Genomic DNA, 20,434 nt, shown 5'->3' with positions numbered 1-20,434 from the left:
AACATGGGGGCTTAAGTGGGTAGGAGAAGAATAAATGAAAGAAGATGGGATTGGGAGGGAGACAAACCATAAGTGACTCTTAATCTCACAAAACAAACTGAGGGTTGCTGGGGGGAAGGGGGTTGGGAGAAGGGGGTTGGGTTATGGACACTGGGGAGGGTATGTGCTTTGTTAAGTGCTGTGAAGTGTGTAAACCTGGCGATTCACAGTCCTGTACCCCTGGGGATAAAAATATATGTTTATAAAAAATAAAAAATTTTAAAAAAAAGAAAAAAAAAGATACAACACAGAGCCATCAACATGAGCTTCACCCAAGGCAGGGCTCACCCCCTCACTTAGGCCTCATTAGCAACACAACAGTACTCACTGGGGCTTCTGAATCCCTTCACCTGAAACTGAATATGAAATTAAGTAAGTCTTTACAGAGTAAGTCTGTAACTTGCTGCATGAGTGCTAGGTTGCTTTGACTCCCCAAGAATTACCTTTTTAAAAATAACAGTCCTACACTCAAAAGTCACCTTTTTTCATTTTTACTTTTGTTATATGGATACCTGAATGTAAGACTTCTTGAAATCTACTCTTCCATCTCACAGCCCGTACTCATGCATCTTGCATGCCAAAAGCTTCCTCTCTAATTATCTGTCTTTGACTTGACAACCCAACCCATCTAAGGTACTGTCTTTTGCTACCATTGTCTTCTTACCCCATTTCCCTGCAACACACATACTCAGTACTGATTAAATCACAATATTTCAAGTACTGAGTCAGGACAGCATCAATATTCTAAAATACAGCTTCCATCAGGGCACTGGGTGACCTAATCAGTTAAGAGTCTGACTCTTGGTTTCGACTTGGGGCTCTGTACTCAGTGGGGAGTCTGCTAGAGGATTGCCTCTCTCCCTCTATGCTCTTCCCTCCCCCTACATGCTCTCTCTGCCCCCCCCATAACAAAATGCAGCCCTGAATACAAGACATTTAGTTGTATTTTACTTTATGCTTGATTATACTGCATCAGATAAACAGGTAGAACAAGTTTCAAAGATTAAAAATAAATCACCTACTTTCCAGAAAAGCCGTTTCAGAATGAAGTTTTTCTGGGCTGCTACTTTAAGTTCTGTAATCAAGCAAAGTATCTTCCTTAAAGTATTGCCTTTAAGAAAAAGTTCAGATTTCAGTTGACTGAAGTGCTTTATTTTCTCCTCAGATCTACAGAAACACACACACAAAATAATAAGAAACAGCAGTTGAGGAATATCAGCGATTATTGACAGGTCTGTAAAACTTTGTTACTAATGAAATTTTCATTAGTTTTGTGCTTCTGCCTTTATCACTCTTTAGTAATGAACCTTGCTTTCCCCAGGTTGAAATATTTATTACTCCCGCCGGACATACTTTTCCCCATACCCCTTTACTCAAGCGGTATCCAGCCCATCAGGAATACTCTCAGTGTCCCTCGGAAACTGTCATCCCTCTTCCATCGCCTAGCCCACAGTTTGTTCACATACCATTTACCATACTGCATGAACTATGTGTAATATTATTTGCTTCATATTTTTTCTTTAAATCAACTCACTTTGTGTGCGGGTGTAGAGAAGTTTATTTATGTAAGATTTTCTTTATTTAAGAGAGAGAATAAGCATGTGCACTCATACATGGGAGCAGAGGGAGGGGCAGAGAGAGGGAGAGAATCTCACACAGACTCTGCACAGAGCACAGAGACCCACCAGGGACCTGATCTCACGACCCTGAGATCATGACTGGAGCTGAAACCAAGAGTCGGACACCTAACCGACTAAGCCACCCAGGCAACCCGAGAAGTTTATTTGTAAAGAAAGCTTTATATCACGGCCTTACAGGGAGAACCAGCATTAATTGCATTAGTAGCAGGTAACTGTGAAAGCAGCATGAAAGCATCACAAGTTCTAAGTCGATGCACGCATTCCAAGCCTGAGACTCTCTGTCTTTGATAGAAAGGCTGAAGAGCATGAGTTAGAGAGCTGCCATTTCTGGCACCAAGCCGAGGGCTTCTCCCTAATGAGACTGGACTACTTGGAAAAGGAATCACCTTTCCACGATGGAATTCAAAGTTATTTCCTGCCATGTCCGAGTATCAAATGCATTCATCTCTTGTCACTGACTGCTGTGTGTTCTAGAGTCAGGAAAAGCTGGCTTTGCTGAAAAGAGGAACACCTTCCCCTTACAGCTTTCCCTAATTCCATCGTGAATGGGGAACCTCTCCTATAGCACTTTTTCCACACTTCTTATATATCACACTAATTCTGTTTTGCCACATTGTTGTAATTTGTGTACCTGTCCTGGGCACTTTTCATGGACTAGCTTGTTCAGTCCCACTAAGGGGGTTAGAGCTGGGAATTACTGTTGCATGTATAGGATGTTAGATGGGTTAAGTAACACGTCCAAGTTCATACTGGCTGGCTCAGTCATGACCTTGATTTCAGGATCATGAGTTCAAGTCCCACGTTGGGCATGGAGCTTACTTAAAAAAAAAAAAAAAGAAAAGAAAAGAAAAAAGAAAAAGAAAGGGTGTGAAGTAATGCTAGGAGAGGCATTTCATGTTCTGTGTAGGTGATGGAAACTTCAGAATTTCTGACTTGAATTAAAAATATTTTTACCACCTACTCCATAAATCTTGATACCAACCATTTATCCCAATTCTACTAAATGGAATCTTAGCTCTTGCCTACTACCTCCCCTGTGTTTTAAAAATAAATCTAGGATGTTCTCTTATCCAATCAATGAGCCTCCCCCCCCTTTTTTTTTTTTTAAGATTTTATTTATTTGTCAGAGAAAGAGAGAACACAAGCAGGGGGAGCAGCAGGTAAAAGAAAAAGCAAACTCCCCACTGAGCAAGGAGCCTAGCACTGGACTGGATCCCAGAATCCTGAGATCATGACCTGAGCCAAAGTTAGATGCTTAACTTACTGAGCCACTCAGGCATCCCAATGAGCCTCTCTTATTAACAAAAACATTAAGACTTCCCCCAAAACAGCCTCTTTTCTAGTGGAGAACATGGAAGAGAAATCATCATCAAGAATTCAGTGGCAGAAGTCACAGAGGCAAGGGGTGCCTGAGTGGCTCAGTTGGTTTTATTGTCTGCCTTCAGCTCAGGTCATGATCCCAGGGTCCTGGGATCGCGCCCCCACATCGGGCTCCCTGCTCATATAGGAACTCGCTTCTCCCTCTCTCTCTGCCTTCCCCCCAGCTTGTGTGCTCTCTGTCTCTCTCATTCTGCTCTCTCAAATAAATAAATAAAACATTTTTTTAAAAAAAGTCACAGAGGCAGAAGAACACGATTATAAACATAGGGATCGGGGCACCTGGGTAGCTCAGTGGGTTAAGGCCTCTGCCTTCGGCTCAGGTCATGATCTCAGGGTTCTAGGATCGAGCCCCGCATAGGGCTCTCTGCTTGGCAGGGAGCCTGCTTCTTCCCTTCTCTCTCTGCCTGCCTCTCTGCCTACTTGTGATCTCTGTCTGTCAAATAAATATAATAAAAAAAATAAACATGGGGATCAGAGTTCTAGATCTGTCTCTACTTAGCTGAGTAATTACCAAGGGCAAATTACCCAGTCTCTCTGTGCCTCAGTTTCCTCATCTGTAAAATTGGAAGTCCTACTGTTTTGATATTTCAGTCTGTGCTTAGTTAGCACACAATAAGTATTTAATAAATGGTTTCTAAATAAAATAGGAATGAGCTTTGAGATCCTACTTCCCTATACATCCACTTTTAATTACAATCACATTTCATTAAAAAAAACTATAAAATTCCTCTATTCTCTGAGAACTGCAAAAATAGCAGGAATGTAGTTTTCACAAACTGATGAGCTTAGGAAAGCACAAGCTTGGAAAGAATACCAGCTGAATTACTTTCAAATTGACTTTCCTATTTTTCGCATTCGTCAGCAATTTGCTGTGATCCGTATAGAAACAGTTTTTATCTTGTTGCACCTATGATAACAGACTGTAATAATAAACTTTTCTTTCAAAAAAAACAAAACAAGGGTGCCTGGGTGGCTCAGTGGGTTAAGCATGTGACTTCGGTTAGGTCAAGATCGCAGGATCCAGGGATGGAGCCTGCAGTGGGCTCCATATTAATCAAGGAGTCTGCTTGTCCCTCTGCCCCTCCCCGCCAAGTAAATAAATAAAATCTTTATAAATAAATAAATAAATAAATAAATAAATAAATAAATGGAATTTCATAAGAAAAAGCATTCCTCCTTATACTAAAAATCAATTCACATATGAATTGAGGGCTCAAATACATCATAAATACAAGTTAAATTTAGCAGTCTGTATTTCTATAGAGTCACAGTTGTTTTTAATCTTTCAGAGAACATTTGTCTTTATATTGATGATAAACTTTATTTGACTAATTTAAATAATAAAAGGTCTAGTGCCAGAAGACTCCCTTATTTAATTTCAGAACAGGGGAAGATTTTTCATTAATTTTAACATATTTTATATTTTCATCAGCTAGAAAACATAAATTCACCCAAATAGTGTGGCAAGATGGATTCTTCATCTAATGATAAGCTGTTTTTCCTGTATTTTTTTTCATTTTTGTGGATATTTTATATAAATAATACATCTGTATAATGCTTTACTGCTGGAAAGGGTTTATCATAGATTATCTCAAAAGCACTGTGTGTATGTTCACAGGGGTCCCTATAAATCCATGTGAGCTTACAGAACTCATATTTGTAACAGCTCTAGTTTGAAAACCCAAAGAGTATATATTTACTCCCCTTAAACTTAAGGTACCTTGCAGGCAGAGAACTCTCTTGTATATCTTATACATATTAGCACATTCCTCACAGTGCATTTTAAATTACTGCATTTTAAATGTTGCCTTTAGGAATTAACTTTGAAAGAAATTGCTTTCCCTGAGTCAAGCTAGTGGTAGAAATCTCCTCACCTTCAATGACAAATTTCACGTCACTCATATACAAAGTTAACGCCTATTTTATTATCCAGTTAGTTTTAAAATCACTTTAAATAAGCACTGAAATTAAAACTGATACATTTTTAAAGTAAACATATGAAAACATATAGGAATTCTTTTTTAAAAACATGTAGAGGTATGCCTGGGTAGCTCAGTCGGTTAAGCATCTGCCTTTGGCTCAGGTCATGATCCCAGAGTCCTGGGATGGAGTCCTGCATCGGGCTCCTTGCTCCCCTGCTTGTGCTCTCTCTCTCTCTGACAAATAAATAAAATCTTTTAAAAAAATGTAGAAATTCTAAGCCATCCATATTACCATCTTAAAAAAAAAAAAAGAAATCACAAACATTGTTATTTAACCCCTACAAACCTCAGAACACATCACAAGACAAACATTTCTTACAAGATCATCATTATCACATCCAACAAAATTATCATTATTTTTTTGATATTGGTTAATACCCAGTCCATACTCAAATGTCCTCTATTGCCTTAGAAATGTCTTTTTACTTTTGGTTTATTAAAATCAAGATATAAATAAGATACTTGTTATATTTGTTTATTATGTTTCTTTTTTTTTTTTTTAAGATTTGATTTGACAGAGAGAGATCACAAGTAGGCAGAGAGGCAAGCAGAGAGAGAGAGAGGAGGAAGCAGGCTCCCTGCCGAGCAGAGAGCCCGATGTAGGATTTGATCCCAGAACCCTGAGATCATGACCTGAGCTGAAGGCAGAGGCTTAACCCACTGAGCCACCCAGGCACCCCTATTACATTTCTTAATTAAGCCTTTTAAAAACTTTTCTTACGGAAAATTTTAAACATATACAAAAATGGAGAAACCCGAAGAGAAACACTATGTATCTGTCTCCTAGATCCAATAATCTTCAACATTTTTCCAGTCTTGTTTTATCTATTCCCTTACTTACACACACACACATATGCACATACACACGTGTTTTAAAATAAAAATAAAATATACATACTATAAAATTTACCACTGTAACCATTTTCAGGTGTACAATTCAGTGGTATCAAGTGCATTCACAGTGTTCTGCAACCATCACTACTATACTCTCCATTTCCATCTTCCCAAACAGAAACTCTATACTGATTAACTATAGGTCCCCATTCCTCTCTCCCTTCAGCCATAGTAACCTCTATTTTATTTTTTGTTTCTATGAATTTGCCTATTCTCAATGCCTCAAATAAGTGGAATCATGCAATAATTGTCCTTTTGGTCTGGCTTATTTCACTTAGCATAATTTATTCAAGGTTCATCCATGTTGTCACACGTGTCAAAATTTCATTCCTTTTCAAGGCTAACAGGCCCACACTTTTAAGTCAGATTCAGGTTTAATTGTTTTAACAATTTACTCATTCATTCTATAAAGGCAGCCTACTATGTGCCAGTGACCAATGTACAGTCCCAGCCCTTAAGGAGCAGCACACAATCAAAAAAGCAGCCGTAAGAGAGACTGTTAAATACTACAAGATCATAAGCACAGGATATTATGGAAGAGCCTCTCTATCTCTCTTTTTTTTAAATTTTAATAGATTTTATTTACTTAGAGAGTAGGGAACAGGGAGAGCAGCAGGCAGAGGGAGAGGAAGAAGCAGACTTCCCGCTGAACAGGGAGCCCTACATGGGGCTCAGTCCTAGGATCCTGAGACCATGACCTGAGCCAAAGGCAGATGCTTAACCAACTGGGCCACCCAGCTGTCCCACAGCAGACCCTCCTAATGCAGCTTTGAGAAATTATTATTATTATTATTATTATTATTTTGAGAAATGATTTTTAAAGAAAGGGATAGGAAGCTAAGACTTGATGGGTTGAAGTCATTCATGAAGGAGAAGAAGAATAGAGAGTAGGATTCCAGAATGGAGGAAAAAGCAAAAAACCAGGAAGCTTTCTGAGAACTGGATCAGTTTCTGAGTCTGGATCAGGAGCTCAGGGCAGGAGTTAAGGGGACATGATAGTTGAAAATGAAAAAATGAAGAGACATCAGGAAGATCTTTATAAGCTGTTTAGATTTTCTCCTAAGGGCAATGGAGAGCCATTCAAAGGCTTGAAGGCAGGGGATTACATCCTCTGCTTCCAAAAGATTTCTTTGGTTACAGAGAATGGTTTAGAGAGGGTCAAGAGTGAAGGCAGAGGCCAGCCAGGATAATACTGTAGGAGCTGAGAACAAAGTTAATTGGGCTGAGCATGTGACAGTGGAAAGAAGTAGATATTATCCAGATACGGTAGAGAAGAACAGTGAGTCCTGTGACAATTGACTGGCTGCAGGGGTCGGGGGTGGTGAAGCGGGAGAGAGAAGGTAAAAATGACATTCAGGACACTGCCTTAGGTGATATAGGGATAAGGACAGCAGGCCCTGTGTTAGGAGACGCAAGAGGAAAGTCAGGTCCCAGAAGGAAGATGCCAAGTTTCATTTTGAATAGGTTCTTGGAAGACCTATAGAGGTGATGTCCAGTGGGTAATTGTGTTTGCAGACCTAAATTCTGAGCAGACATTGAAGTAGAGGTATGGATGTGATGGGCAGCAACACATGGAGTTAAGAGAGGCAAAGAGAGAACAGTCACCCATGCGGCCTTGGCATATCATCACTCCTTACCTATATGGCTTTTGAGTTCCAATAGCAGGACTGAGCTCACTAACATATAAGGGATCTTGTAAAAGAGTAGCTTTCTAAAAGAGAAAAAAAATACGGGAATAGTTAGAATTTTTGTTTATTGAAAATCAATTTCTCTTGTTTTAGTCAGTATCATATATCTGTTCCTTAATTCCTGCTATAGTACATGATTTATTTATGTAAATAATGCCAGAGGGAATTGTTTTTCCTTATAGTTTTTAAAAAGTTTTAAACATGACATTTGTTCATTATAAAATAATCTATTAAAATCAAATAGTCCAAAAATGCATAAACTAAAAGACAACATTTCCCTGTCTCTCCCTACTGCTTCCATCCCACTAATCAAAGTACCTTACTATACACTTGAAACCATAGAATACCGTACATTAATTATACTGGGGTTAAAAATAACAGTAACAACAGAGTACCTTACTATATTATTTTCAGCTTGGCTTATATCCTTTTAGGCATATAAAAACATATTAATTATAACATACACCTCAAATATATACTTATTAGATGATATATTTTATAATATGCACTTAATACTAGTTAATTTATATCACATTTATTAATCTGGAATTTTTTCCCACTTACTATATGGTGTTTTTTCCCATATCTGTGTATATAGGTTTACTTCTCTCTTTTTAATGATTACCTAGTATTCCATGGTATAGATTATAGAATAGTTTTGTTAACTACTCCCCTATCAATAGGGTTATTTTTCCCTTAAATCTTTAGTGTTGCCATTTTCCATTCATTCTGGATCCCCCTAAAATATGGGTCAGTAGTGTTCAGCAAGTTCTCTAAATAATCTTTTATTTTATGTTGAGGCCTAACAGATGGGTCAGAATTTCTGAAATGTTGCTGATTTATAACTCCAAACAAACTTACCTCTATCTTATTCCTTAATATCAGAGCAGGATGGTGGGTGGATGATCCGGTGGAAGTAAGTGCTTTTTCTCACTACTTTTGTTTTTATTATCTGTTTGGTTTTTTTTTTTTTTTTTTTTTTTAAGTAGGTTCCACACCCAATATGGAGCCCAACCCAGGGCTTGACCTCACAACCCTGAGATCAAGACCCAAGCTGAGATCAAGAGTTGGATGCTTAACCAACCAAGCCACACATGCACCCCATTTTTGTTTTTTAAAGTAAGCTCTACCCCCAGCATGAGTCTCAAACGACCCCAAGATCAAGAGTTGCATGCTCTACTAACTGAACCAGCCAGGTGCCCTTGTTCCCCCGACTTTTATCATTGCTTTCAGTTAAAAAAATACCATCTTATTTTTCCTCTCTAAATGGTTGTGTTTATGGGGGTGCCTGGGTGGCTCAGTCAATTAAGCAACTAACTCTTGCTCTCAGCTCTGGTCTGGATCTCAGGGTTGTGAGGTCAAGCCCCACATGAGCCTACTTTTGGGAGAAGTGGGGTGGGGTTATGGACATTGGGGAGGGTATGTGCTTTGGTGAGTGCTATGAAGTGTGTAAACCTGGCGATTCACAGACCTGTACCCCTGGGGATAAAAATATATTATATGTTTATAAAAAATTAAAAATAAATAAATAAATAAATAAATAAATAAAATTTAAAACTTTTAAAAAAAGTTTACATTTACTTTAAATCTAGAATTTTAATTTGAGGATACTCCTTAGTGATTTAGCTTTCTAACACCTGTCTTCACAACATATGAAGGGCAAAGAATTGCTCTATATTGCTTTTGTAGAATTTGAGATGCTAAAGAACTCCGATGTAATTATTGTTGGTGAAAGTTACAGATAAAATGGGTTACTGAAGGAGACTCAGCTGTTTGGAAACCCTTAAAATCAGAATGAGTGCTAATTTCTCACTGGATGGTTTAGGTTTACCTATAAGAGAGTTTAAATGCCCATTCTTTTTTCCCCAGTAGTATTCCCCTACCTCAACGTGAATGATCATTCTGGATCTCAAAGCATAAGAGATCAGTTAGCCAAGATAATTCTGACTGATTTAGGGGATTATATATTTTTTTTAATTTCCTAAAACTTATGAAGGTATCACCAAGAATAACCAAAGTCATCAACATGATGAAAGAATTAAACAGTGTCACAAAAAAGTCACAACTTTTAAAATGTTTATATTGAATTAATATCTTATTCTTACTAGAATGAATGCTAACTGGATTTATCACTTATGTGTGAAATATTTGCTTACGCATTTTCCATCTTTCAAGGGATACAACATTATTATTTTTGAAAGGGGGAAATGGCAGAGGGAAAGGGAGAGAAAGAATCTTAAGCAGAAACCACGCCCAATACAGAGCCAGAGGAGGAGCTTGATCTCATGGCCCTGAGATCATGACCTGAGCTAAAATCAAGAGTCGGATGCTTAACCAACTCTGAGTTACCAGTGTGGCCCAAAACATTGTTTTTTAATGATAGTATCTACAATTGAAAGATAACCCCCTTCCACCCACATTTATTTCAGTGGAAAAAATCAGACTACTTAAGTTCAAATCTCAGCTCATGCAACTTGTGCAAACTTGCATATATTATTAAATTTCTCAATGCCTTAATTTCCTCATCTACAAAACAAGAATAACAGTCCTACTCCTGGGGTTGTTGTACAGATTAAATGAGTTAATATACAGAAAGCATCAAAGCAGATCCTACCTGTTAATACATGTCAGTTATTGTTATTGCTTTTATTATCAAAAGGGCTAGGAGTTTGCCTATCTGACTTGCCCCAGCCATGCCTCTGCAGCAGAGTTAAAAAGTAGTTGAGCCCTGAGTGTTGTATATAAGGGATGAATCACTAAATTCTACTCCAGAAACCAATACTGTATGTTAAATACCTAAAATTTAAATTAAAAATTTTTTTTAAATAAATGAAAATAAATGTTACAGTTAATCTTTTGATTCACTATTATTACACTAATAAACCTTAACCATCTTATTAAAAATAATAATAATAATAATAAAACAAATAAAAAGTAAAAAGTAGTACTAAGACCAGGAGTTAGTCAAGTTAGGGAAACATAAACAGTCATTTTGAAGTATTTAGATAGATTAAGTTTTGGTTTTCCTATTAGAATATATGTGGCCTCCTTTCAATAGGCCAGGGTTTTTCCTCTATCTGTGATGTGTTTACATTCTTAATTTGAAAAGCACTGTTTAAAAATTTAGGAGCGCCTGGCTGGCTCAGTTGGTAAAACATGTGGCTCTTGATCTTGGGGTTGTAAATTTAAGCTTCACGTTGGGTGTGGAGTTTACTTAAAAATAAAATCTTTAGGGGCACCTGAGTGGCTCAGTCAGTTGAGCATCCCTTCAGCTCAGGTCATGATCCCAGGGTCCTGGGATCCAGTTCCGCACTGGGCTCCCTGCTCAGTGGAGAGCCTGCCTCTCCCTCTCCCTGCTGCTCCGCTTACTTGTGGTCTCTGTCTCCCTGTCAAATAAATAAGCAAAATCTTAAAAACTAATAATAATAATAGGGGTGCCTCAGTCATTAAGCGTCTGCCTTCAGCTCAGGTCGTGGTCCAGGGTCCTGGGACTGAGCCCTGCATCAGGTTCCCTGCTCGGCGGGAAGCCTGTTTCTCCCTCTCCTATGCCCCCTGCTTGTGTTCCTTTTCTCACTGTCTGCCTCTCTGTCAAATAATCAAATAAATAAATAAATAAATAAATGTATATATATAATAAAAAATAAATTAAAGCTTTAAAAATAAAAATTTAAGGAGGAATTTTGAACATTTGACATTTAAACATGAACCATTCTGAACTATGAGAAAAAACTTAAGATTTGCCTTGAAATCTTTCAGTTTTTAGTCATTCATAAAACCTCCTGCTTCCCTAGCTTCTTCTGAAGGAAAAGAGCCTTTTGTATTTCCTTAATATTATTATGTTGGCAGATCAATGATAAAAATTATGTATCTTTGAAGATAATTGAAAAGGATCACATTATTCAGGTGTAATAAATTACTTATTTTAAAACTGATCCTGTTATATAAGAAAAAGGTCCCTAAATAAGAGTTCTGACTCTCATTAAACCCACTCTATAACCTTGAGTGAGTCACCTAAAATATTCAGTTTCCTCATTTATAAAATAAGGTACTTAGACTAGATAATCTCTATAAAATTGCCTGGTCCTGTAACAGTGGCTCCCATTAACCTACTTTTTCAATAGTGCAGCTAAGAAATACAGAGACAGGGCATCCGGGTGGCTCAGTGGCTTACACCTCTGCCTTCAGCTCAGGTCATAATTTCAGGGCCCTGGGACTGAGCCCCGCATCCGGCTCTCTGCTCAGCGGGGTGCCTGTTTCCCTCCCTCCCTCTCTGCCTACTTGCGATCTCTCTCTGTCAAATAAATGAATAAAATTAAAAAAAAAATACAGAGACACATTGACAGTGTTGAACTTTTTGTGGGCTCGATGCTCTCTGAAAGCAGAAATGGCTGAGAAATCACCCCAGCCAACTGAAATAGACCACCCTGCTCACAAATATTTCAAGACCTTCTCCAGGATTCCCAGGAGACCCTTATCAACCCACCTCTGTAAAACCCCTGGTCCATCTCCCTTTTCTTTAAGACACTCCTCATTAATGAGCATTGTCCTTCTTGCGCTAGCCTGAATAGTCAAATCTGTAATTGTCCAGTGTGTTTATCTTTCATATTATTAAATTCCAAGGGTACATTTCCAAAATGGACATTTTGGGAAGCAGGAAAGGCGTGTTTGCTTTAAAAATACTTGAGCCAGGGGTGCCTGGCAGGCACAATTGATTAAGTGTCCACTCTTATTAGTTTTGGTTGAGGTTATAGGGGATCTTACTGAGGACAGCCTCCCAGCTGAGTGGGGAGCCCATTCTGAATTCTCTCTCTCCTTCTGCCTCCCACCCCACCATCCCTCTTGCTTACACACTCTCTCTCTAAAATAAATAAATAAATCTTTAAAAACAAACCAACAAAAACCACTACTCCTGCCAAAGTTAACTTATGAGCACACTTACTATAATATAATTGTTCCATGAACTTTTTAAGTGCAGAAATATTGATGAGGTTGTGGAAATAATGTACAAATGAAGTTCCAAGGCCTTTTTCTCTAGGTTTGGGTTGTTCTGTAAAGGGGAGGCCAGGGAGGAATTTCCTAAGTGAAACTCATTTCCTTTCCCATTGCACTTGAAAGGGACTTCACTTAGAGAACCTTTGTGATCTGGAAGTCCCTTGGGTTCTTTTGTGTTGGTTGTGCAAGATGGCACGCTGACAGCCTTTCCAGGGGCTGATGTGGACTGACAGCTCCTCCTGGAGGGGGTCGGTAAGGGTCGAAGGGCACTTTGGCCATGAGAAGACCGCTCCTTGAGGTCTGAAGGACAAAATATAGAGTCCTTGGATGGTGTTCTGCTCTCTTGGTGGTACCTGTCAGGTAGAATTTAATGTTAAACATAATATTCACAATTTAACAGTAAGGGACAAAGAGAACCCAGCAGCCCAACTGCAGCAATTTAAGACTCTGAAGGTAAATAAATGTTTTCCAATAAAAACAAGACTTATTAAGAGAAGGGAGTGATTTAATTTCAGTTGCTTACCTACTGACCTGGTTGGAGGTATAGTAAAATTCTTCATTATACTTTCCTGCTTTCAGAAATAAAACTGTATCCAATGTCATTTAAAGCACTTTCTATATCTAAAGGATGGTGCCTATCCTTCACAGAACCCCAGGATTTACAATAAAAGCACTTTTTTTTTTTTTTTTTTCTGAAAGCACTTTTTATTCTGCTTTTGAAACCTGACTCTTCTTTCATGGTGCATTTCAAATAGATCCTGTAAAGAAAAAACTACTCATATGGAGTTAGGAAGTGAGATTTTTAAAAAAATGGTGTTTTCTTGAATTCGTGTCTTGCTAATAGTCCTCTGATTTTCCAGTGTCATTCCAAAAGCATCAGCACATTTTTCAGAATCAGTCCTGTGTTCTAACCTCATTTTCCTTGCTCTCCACCTTGCCATGACCATTTCTCTAAGTCTGCTACATGAGGAAGCAAGTGGGAGAGGCTAAGAAGTTGTAGGGTCATGATGACATCCAAGGTCCAATCCTGGCTCTGCCACTCAGTGGTTTTGTGACTGTGATTGACCTCAGCTTGCTTCAATCTCTGATTTTAAAACAGGAACCAATAATAGCACCCATCTCAAAAAAGCTCTTGTGAAGATTAAATAAGGAAATATATGCAATGTGTTTGTAACACTGGAAGCACTCTGTAGGTGCTAGCTATTGATACTATCCTATATTGCCTTGGATTACTGGTTTATCATTTTAGAGTAAAATATGTTGTCCTCTTAGAAGATTGGAACCTTCTTGAAGGTGGAAAGCCACTTTGTTTTTCTTAGTCCTTAAATTAATTTTAAGCATATTCAAAATCCATTCATTCTCTATACAGTTTTATGAACTGTGTTGAGCTTCAGCCCTCAGCTCCCTCTGCCCCCAGTATTGCAGGTGCATGTGCATGCACACACGCGTGCATGCGTGTACACACACACACCTATAAAGTAGCCACCTCAGTTTGTTCATCCAAATTCCATCCCCTTAAACAGCCACCCCTTGCCGAACCCTCAGGCTTAAGGATATGCACACTGGCTTTGTGGTCCCAGCATGCAATCTGTTTAAGAGCGTGAGCAATAGCCTCCTTCCTGCATCCTTCTTGCCCTGTGGATCAGCACATGGCATGGCCAGATTTTAAACACCCAACTGAACAAATTCCTATTTAACCCACCACCTCCGAATGCTGCTCAGTAATTATCTCACCTTACCCTGTTTTTCCATAGGATTCTAGTATTATGCAACAGTATGATGTAACAGTATTATCCAAGTGTCTAAGAATATAAGATGCTCACAGTAAGGATTTTCAGGTAAATGAATATGTCCAGCTCAGAAGTGGATGATACGTACTCCAGTCCTCTTTTTAAAGAGATAGTTTTTCTTTATTCCTTCAGATAATATATTCTAAAATTTTCTCTATGGAAATTGAAGAGCATTAAATAACCAGTATGTAGATTGTGCTACAAAATGTTATAAAATTATGTTAAAATGTTCATTTTAGGCACAATCTATGTTTCATATAAAAGCCCAGCAAAAATGGTTTCAGGGGGTTACAGAAAATCTCATTTGAAGTGACTGTTACTTATTCGGTTATGTGAAAGATTTATTATTCTGGAGAGATAAAAAGGATTTCTAAAAAGGATTACATTTTTGGCAGCATAAATGAAACTACCATGGAAATTATAGCTTCACCAGTTAAGCAAGCCAACTCATACAACTAAACTGTATTCTTCATTTGAAATTGAGTAATGCCCATATTTACTAGTCTGATTAAAGAGTAGTTTGTTACTAAGCAAGAGTTCTAGAGCCTTGAATTTGCACACATGTTAGCTTCATATTTATAGAGCTAAGCTGCTAAATGTCAAGAGTTTTCCTAATGTGCTGACTGTGTATCTCCAGGGACAGCCTAGCCACATTAAAGGAAGAGATGAGAGAAGTAGGAAAGAGAACTACAAAATCAAAAGTATGCACAAATCACTTTTTTCCCCCTTTTCCCCTCTGCATCAAAGACAGATAAACTCCTCGAGAATGAAAATGTTGGGTCACAGTCCAAAAAGCAACAGGCAAAATGGAACAGCTTCACAAAAATCTGTTAGTCTCAAGTTCAGCTAAGAATAGGAAGTACACACATGCTAGCATATTGATACTCTATGAAGAAATAAAAATGGTAAATTAGAAAAGATGGGTATTTGATTTAAGAAATTCTTGAAAAGGATAAGAAAGAAGTTGAAAGAATATGAAATGGAGAGTTTAGTTTTCACAGCTAGAAACCTATCACATTGAAATAGATGGTCAGATTAATATGCTAAAAATAAGAAACAAGAACAATAGAGAACAATGATTCTTCTATAAGAAGTCCTACACAGACCTAGATCTCAAGATTTCTTGAATAAAAAATTCCCCTATGAAGAGGTGCCTGGCTGGCCCAGTTGGTTAAGCATCTGCATCTGATGGTTAAGCATCTGAGCTGAAGCTCAGCTCATGATCCTAGGGTCCTAGGATGGGGTCCCACATTGGGCTCCTTGCTCAACAGGGAGCTTCTCCCTCTGCCTGCTTCCCTCACTGCTTGTACTCTCCCTCTGTCTGACAAATAAATAAATAAAATCTTAAAAAAAATTCACTGAATGGGCTCAGTAAACAGTATAGAAATGACAGAGAAAGGGTTGATTTTGAAGATAGATGAATAGAAGTTATCTGATCCGAATAACATAGAGAGTAAAGATTGAAGAAAAACAGGAACAGAATTTCGGGTGACTGTCAGGCAATATGAAAGGTCTAAAATTCATGTCTTCAGAGTCCCAGAAAGAAAGGAGGAAAAGCATGGTGCAGAAAAAAATATTCGAGGAGTCATGGCCAAAAAGTCTCCAAATGTGGCAAAAGACATAAACTTACAGATTCAAGAAACTCAGTGAATCCCCAAAAGATAAACTCAAAGAATTACTCACCAGACACATCATAATCAACTTGCTGAAAATAACAAAGGAAACTCAGAGATACTAAGAACTGAATGGCAGTACATGTCAAAATACATGTGACTCAGATAAAATATATTTTACAGAAAAATCTATAGCTGCTTTTAACTCTGAATCCTGTTTAAGTACTAAGGAGAAGTTTTTTTTTTTTTTAAATTAAAGGCAGTCAACTGCTGTATGTATTCTATTCAAGATTTATACTTCGATTCAGGGGGAGAGATTGGCTGAAGTACACTTACTCCATCTTGACCAGAATCAAAACCTTAATTAATTTTATTACATCAAAATTAAAATTCTGTTCAGTAAAAGATACGACCCAAAGCTAAGAGATAGCTGACAAAATGGGAGAAGATAATGTCTAAAACCAACAAGCAGATTCATAGATAGAATGAACGAAGCACTTGTGAGTATTGACCCCATGGGAATTTTCAGACAGGTCCATGAAGGGGGGAAGAGGGAGGGAAGAGGAAGAGAGTGATGTGGGAGAAGAACCCATATTGATTCTACCCCGATGCTCAGTAAATGTTTTTTTATATTTTTATAAATGTAACTGAGCAAAGGATACTAATAATGATAAACTATGAGCAAGTTATGTACACAAGAAGATAGCTGTGTCATGTTTTCAGAATGACGAAGATGTAAAGACGTATTATAAAAATAGATTTTAGAGGCCTTGAATCCTGTCCCTTGAGCTTCTAAACGGTCCAGGTCCCTGTACTTACACATACGGTATATTTACATAAACACAGGACTGGTCTCCTAAGAGAATAATAGCAACCTATTTTGGAAGAAATTCTTAGAAAATTGATATTAAAAAAAGAAAATTAGTACAGATGGTAACTTGTGCCAAATTATTGCACAACAGCATTTTTATTGTTTAAATACGGTAATGTTATTAGAATAGAAAAGAGGAAAATTATTCCATTTCCAAGGCTTGATAGGGAATTCTGAAGATGCCAAATAAATGATTGCTCAGTGGCTGACTTACTGATAATCAGCAATAACAGGAAAATTAACTTTTAATAAGGACTAAGTGTCACATGTAGTCTAAGTACACGTGCATGATCGCGCCCTCACATATCGCCCCTCTGAGAAAGGAGCTGTCGTGAGCTTTAGCCTCTTCCTGAAGAGTAAAGTGCAGGGAGGTTAAGCCCAAGGCAGTCAGGCTTCAGAGTCAGTCAGTGTGACTGCAGAGCCTTCATGCTTACGTACTACGTGGAGAGAGAGAGCACAGCTCCCCTTTTCTATTTCCTGTCAAGACGTGCAGCTCCTTAGAGAATAAGGTTCACGTTCTTGGTTTCTCCCCCTCCTTCTAGTTTGCTAATGGTGTACCATTAACCATAGCACATTCTCATTCCATTAGGACTGTCAGCCCTACTTCCATTTATTAAACAGATCAGTGTCTCCAAAAGCTCATATCCTTCCCCTGCCATGCACGATGCTTAGAAAATCTACTTCTAAATTTTCACTAGCCAAATATCAGCAGAGACTATACACATCGATGTAGACTCAGATCAGAATCCACTCTCCTGGGTTATGGGCCTGACAAGACCTGGTCTGAGACTGAGGCATTGTTGCTATTTCTTTTCCTCCTGGATTATTCAAGGTGAACTCAATTAAATTTATATAAATCTTCCTCTGCACCGACGCTGTAAAAGCGTTCTATTGACCTCAGCCTGTCTGTCTGTTTCTTTGCACTCACAAGCAGTAGGCAGTCTTTTTTCCCCCTGCAGCTCTAGGGAACTTTTAAGTAGGTCACAATACTTTATTTCTACTTGAAATAATCTAGATGGGTTTTCTCCTGTAAAATGCATATGAGAATCTGGAGCCATCCACTGGTGAAGAGGTACGTTAAAGCTAGAGAAACCTAAATACTGAATCTCGTCATCAGAGATCACTAGTCTGTTTTCCATCCCTCAGGTGTTAAAAGACCTGTTGTTTACAATTACCCTGAAAAGGAATCATACTTATGTAAGTCTGATGTCCCAAGATAACTGCATCCTTCTTATGACCTGCAGCTTCTCATAATTAGGCCTAAAACTTTACACCTCAGAGGTGTTTCAAAGCTCTGCATATGATAACATTCTTTAGTCTTCTAATTACTGTTTTCTATCCTAGCCTGCCTTTTGTTTACGCTTTTGACTCATGTGCTTAATTATGGAGATGATCGCGTTAGAAAGCTGTGGGATGGAGAGTAGACCTAGCTCCCCCTCATCCCCTTGATTTGGAAACTACTCCTGAATACCCAGAAGCTGCCGCGTTTTTAAAACGTCTCTGACCTCTTGGCTGGAGTGGATATTTTTCAAGCTAGGGCATCAGAAACCCTCCTAAGATTTTAAAATTTGATGCAAGAAAGTGTGTGAGGTAGCCTTTGTCTGGTGGTGGGAGCTATAACGTGAATTTAAGACAGGTGGCTACTTTGTTTGTTGCCCCATGAATGATATGGTAGTCCCTGAGACAAAATGAGGCTGATCTACCAACATCAGAGGGTACAAAGTCCTATGCGCATTCAAGTCTCCAGTTCCTGCTATGCCTCATTCTTTCCATTCCTGCATTCTATTGTTTAGCTTCTATCCTTTGCTGATTTCCCCCACCATTGAACATCTAAAATTGAACACAAAGCCCAGCAATTAAAGTGTGCCAGATTAAACAGGTAGGTAGGTAGATCTACATTTGTGTCTGTATTTATGTCTATTCCCCTATATGTCTGTTGAATGAGTGTTGAATTACCTGCGTGGTCCCAGTTATTCCAGTAAATTCCCCTTTTAACCTAAGCTGGATATTTGCTACTTCTAACAGTTCTGACCTCAATGATAACCTAAAACAACTACTGCAAACATTAATTAGAAACCTCTTTTATTTTTCTAAATTGGAAGAAAACAAGGAGAGTATGAGAGTGGTCTAGAAAAGCTGGGACATCAATATGCCAAAATGTGAAATGAAGGATATCGACTCTGAGACATGCGGATGGCTGTTAGTGGGATCGCCTTTCCCTCACTACTTCTAGTTACGAAGGCCACGTTGGCAATTTACTTAGTGTCTTGTGACAACACACAACAGAGACCCTTCCTCCCAGAACTAAGAAGACACAGCACTTAGGGCAACAATGGAATGCATCAACGCCTTTAAGACATGCTTTATTATTTCATGGATTTAGATAAAATCATGCTTCTCCAAGCCTGTATAATACAAGCCAGGCTAGGTTGTAAAGAACATGATGAGTCATTCAACAAATATGAACCAGCTATGATGTGCCAGGTACTAGGCCAAGTGCTAGAAATATATCCGTGTGCAAGAATGTCCAGGTCCCTGCTTTCACGAGGCTTACATTCTACTGGGCAACAGGAATTAAGCTATGGACACAACTCTATGTGACATTTATGACAGGGCTATGACATAAACAGAGCAGTCTGAGAGCACCTGTGTGCATCTGTTGGAGGGTCGAATGCTTCAGACAGGTGATCAGACAAGACCTGTCTGAGATGTGGGCATTCAGGCTAAGACCTGAAGGATGAGAAAGAGTGAGCCATGTGAAAAGCAGTGTTAAGAGGAGAAAGGGAGTGGAAAGGCCCCGTGGTGGAAGAAGGGCGAGGTGCCCCAGCCTGTGTGGTGAGCGCGGGGTAAAAGGACTGGAGATGAAGCTGGAGACAGGAGCAAAGACCAGGTCTTGCAGGGTTGTCTTGATGTGTAAAAAGTTTTATTTTGGGGGCAATGGGATACTGCTGAAAGGTTTTAAGCAAAACAAAAAGGGGGGTGGGTCATTTGGAAAATGCCCATCACTTTGGCTTTAAGGTGAGTAAGGGATTCAGGAGAGGCAGGATGGTAGCTTGTTTGCACTGTTATCAAAGCTGCCTGGCCACAGACTGGGTGGCTTATTAAAAAAAAAAACCAGAAAATTATTGCTCCCAGTTTGGGAGGCTGTAAAGTCCAAGATCGGGGTGCTTGGTGTGGTTGCCTTATGGTGAGGACCCTCTTCCTGGTTCCCAGTCGGTTCCTTCCTGCTGTGCCTTTTCACCATGGAAGGAGCTAGTCAGCTCTTTGGAGCCTTTTCTCGAAGAGCATTAACCGCATATCATGAGGCCTCCACCCTCAAGATTAAAGCACCACTCAAAGGCTCACCTCCCATTACTGTCACCTTTGGGGGTTCGGATTTCAGTATAGGAATTTGGGAGGGACACAAAACATTCCAACCACAGCAGAGACCAAGAGTGAAGCAAACCCAGGTGAGAGAGGACAGTTGCTTACCCTGGAGGACTGTGAAAACAGAGAACAGTTGATGGATTATAGATATGTTATGGTGTAGAACTCAGGAATCTCAA

The 20,434-nt window shown here is 38.8% G+C and overlaps 1 protein-coding gene and 1 long non-coding RNA gene across 4 annotated transcripts in view; one reads left to right on the top strand and one right to left on the bottom strand.

Moving 5' to 3' along the window:
• The window catches only part of C6H12orf56 (chromosome 6 C12orf56 homolog), a 105,218-nt gene that overhangs the window by 33,248 nt on the left and 51,536 nt on the right, over positions 1-20,434 (bottom strand). Inside the window, exons 4-6 of the mRNA XM_059403608.1 lie at positions 12,563-12,968; positions 7,573-7,646; positions 1,062-1,206 (exon numbers count right to left, since the gene is read on the bottom strand). Of these exons, the coding sequence (XP_059259591.1) occupies positions 1,062-1,206; positions 7,573-7,646; positions 12,563-12,968 (625 nt within the window). The remainder of the gene's footprint in view (positions 1-1,061; positions 1,207-7,572; positions 7,647-12,562; positions 12,969-20,434) is intronic.
• Positions 1-20,434, top strand: part of LOC132019877 (uncharacterized) — an 84,666-nt gene that overhangs the window by 62,766 nt on the left and 1,466 nt on the right. For all 3 annotated transcript variants that reach the window (XR_009404867.1, XR_009404870.1, XR_009404869.1), the window contains one exon: positions 1,205-1,271. This is a non-coding gene — a long non-coding RNA (uncharacterized LOC132019877). The remainder of the gene's footprint in view (positions 1-1,204; positions 1,272-20,434) is intronic.

This window comes from Mustela nigripes, chromosome 6 (genome assembly GCF_022355385.1).
Source record: "Mustela nigripes isolate SB6536 chromosome 6, MUSNIG.SB6536, whole genome shotgun sequence".
NCBI lineage: Eukaryota > Metazoa > Chordata > Mammalia > Carnivora > Mustelidae > Mustela > Mustela nigripes.
The sequence above is the reverse complement of the archived record's forward strand: the minus strand, read 5'-3'. Positions and strand labels throughout refer to the sequence as shown.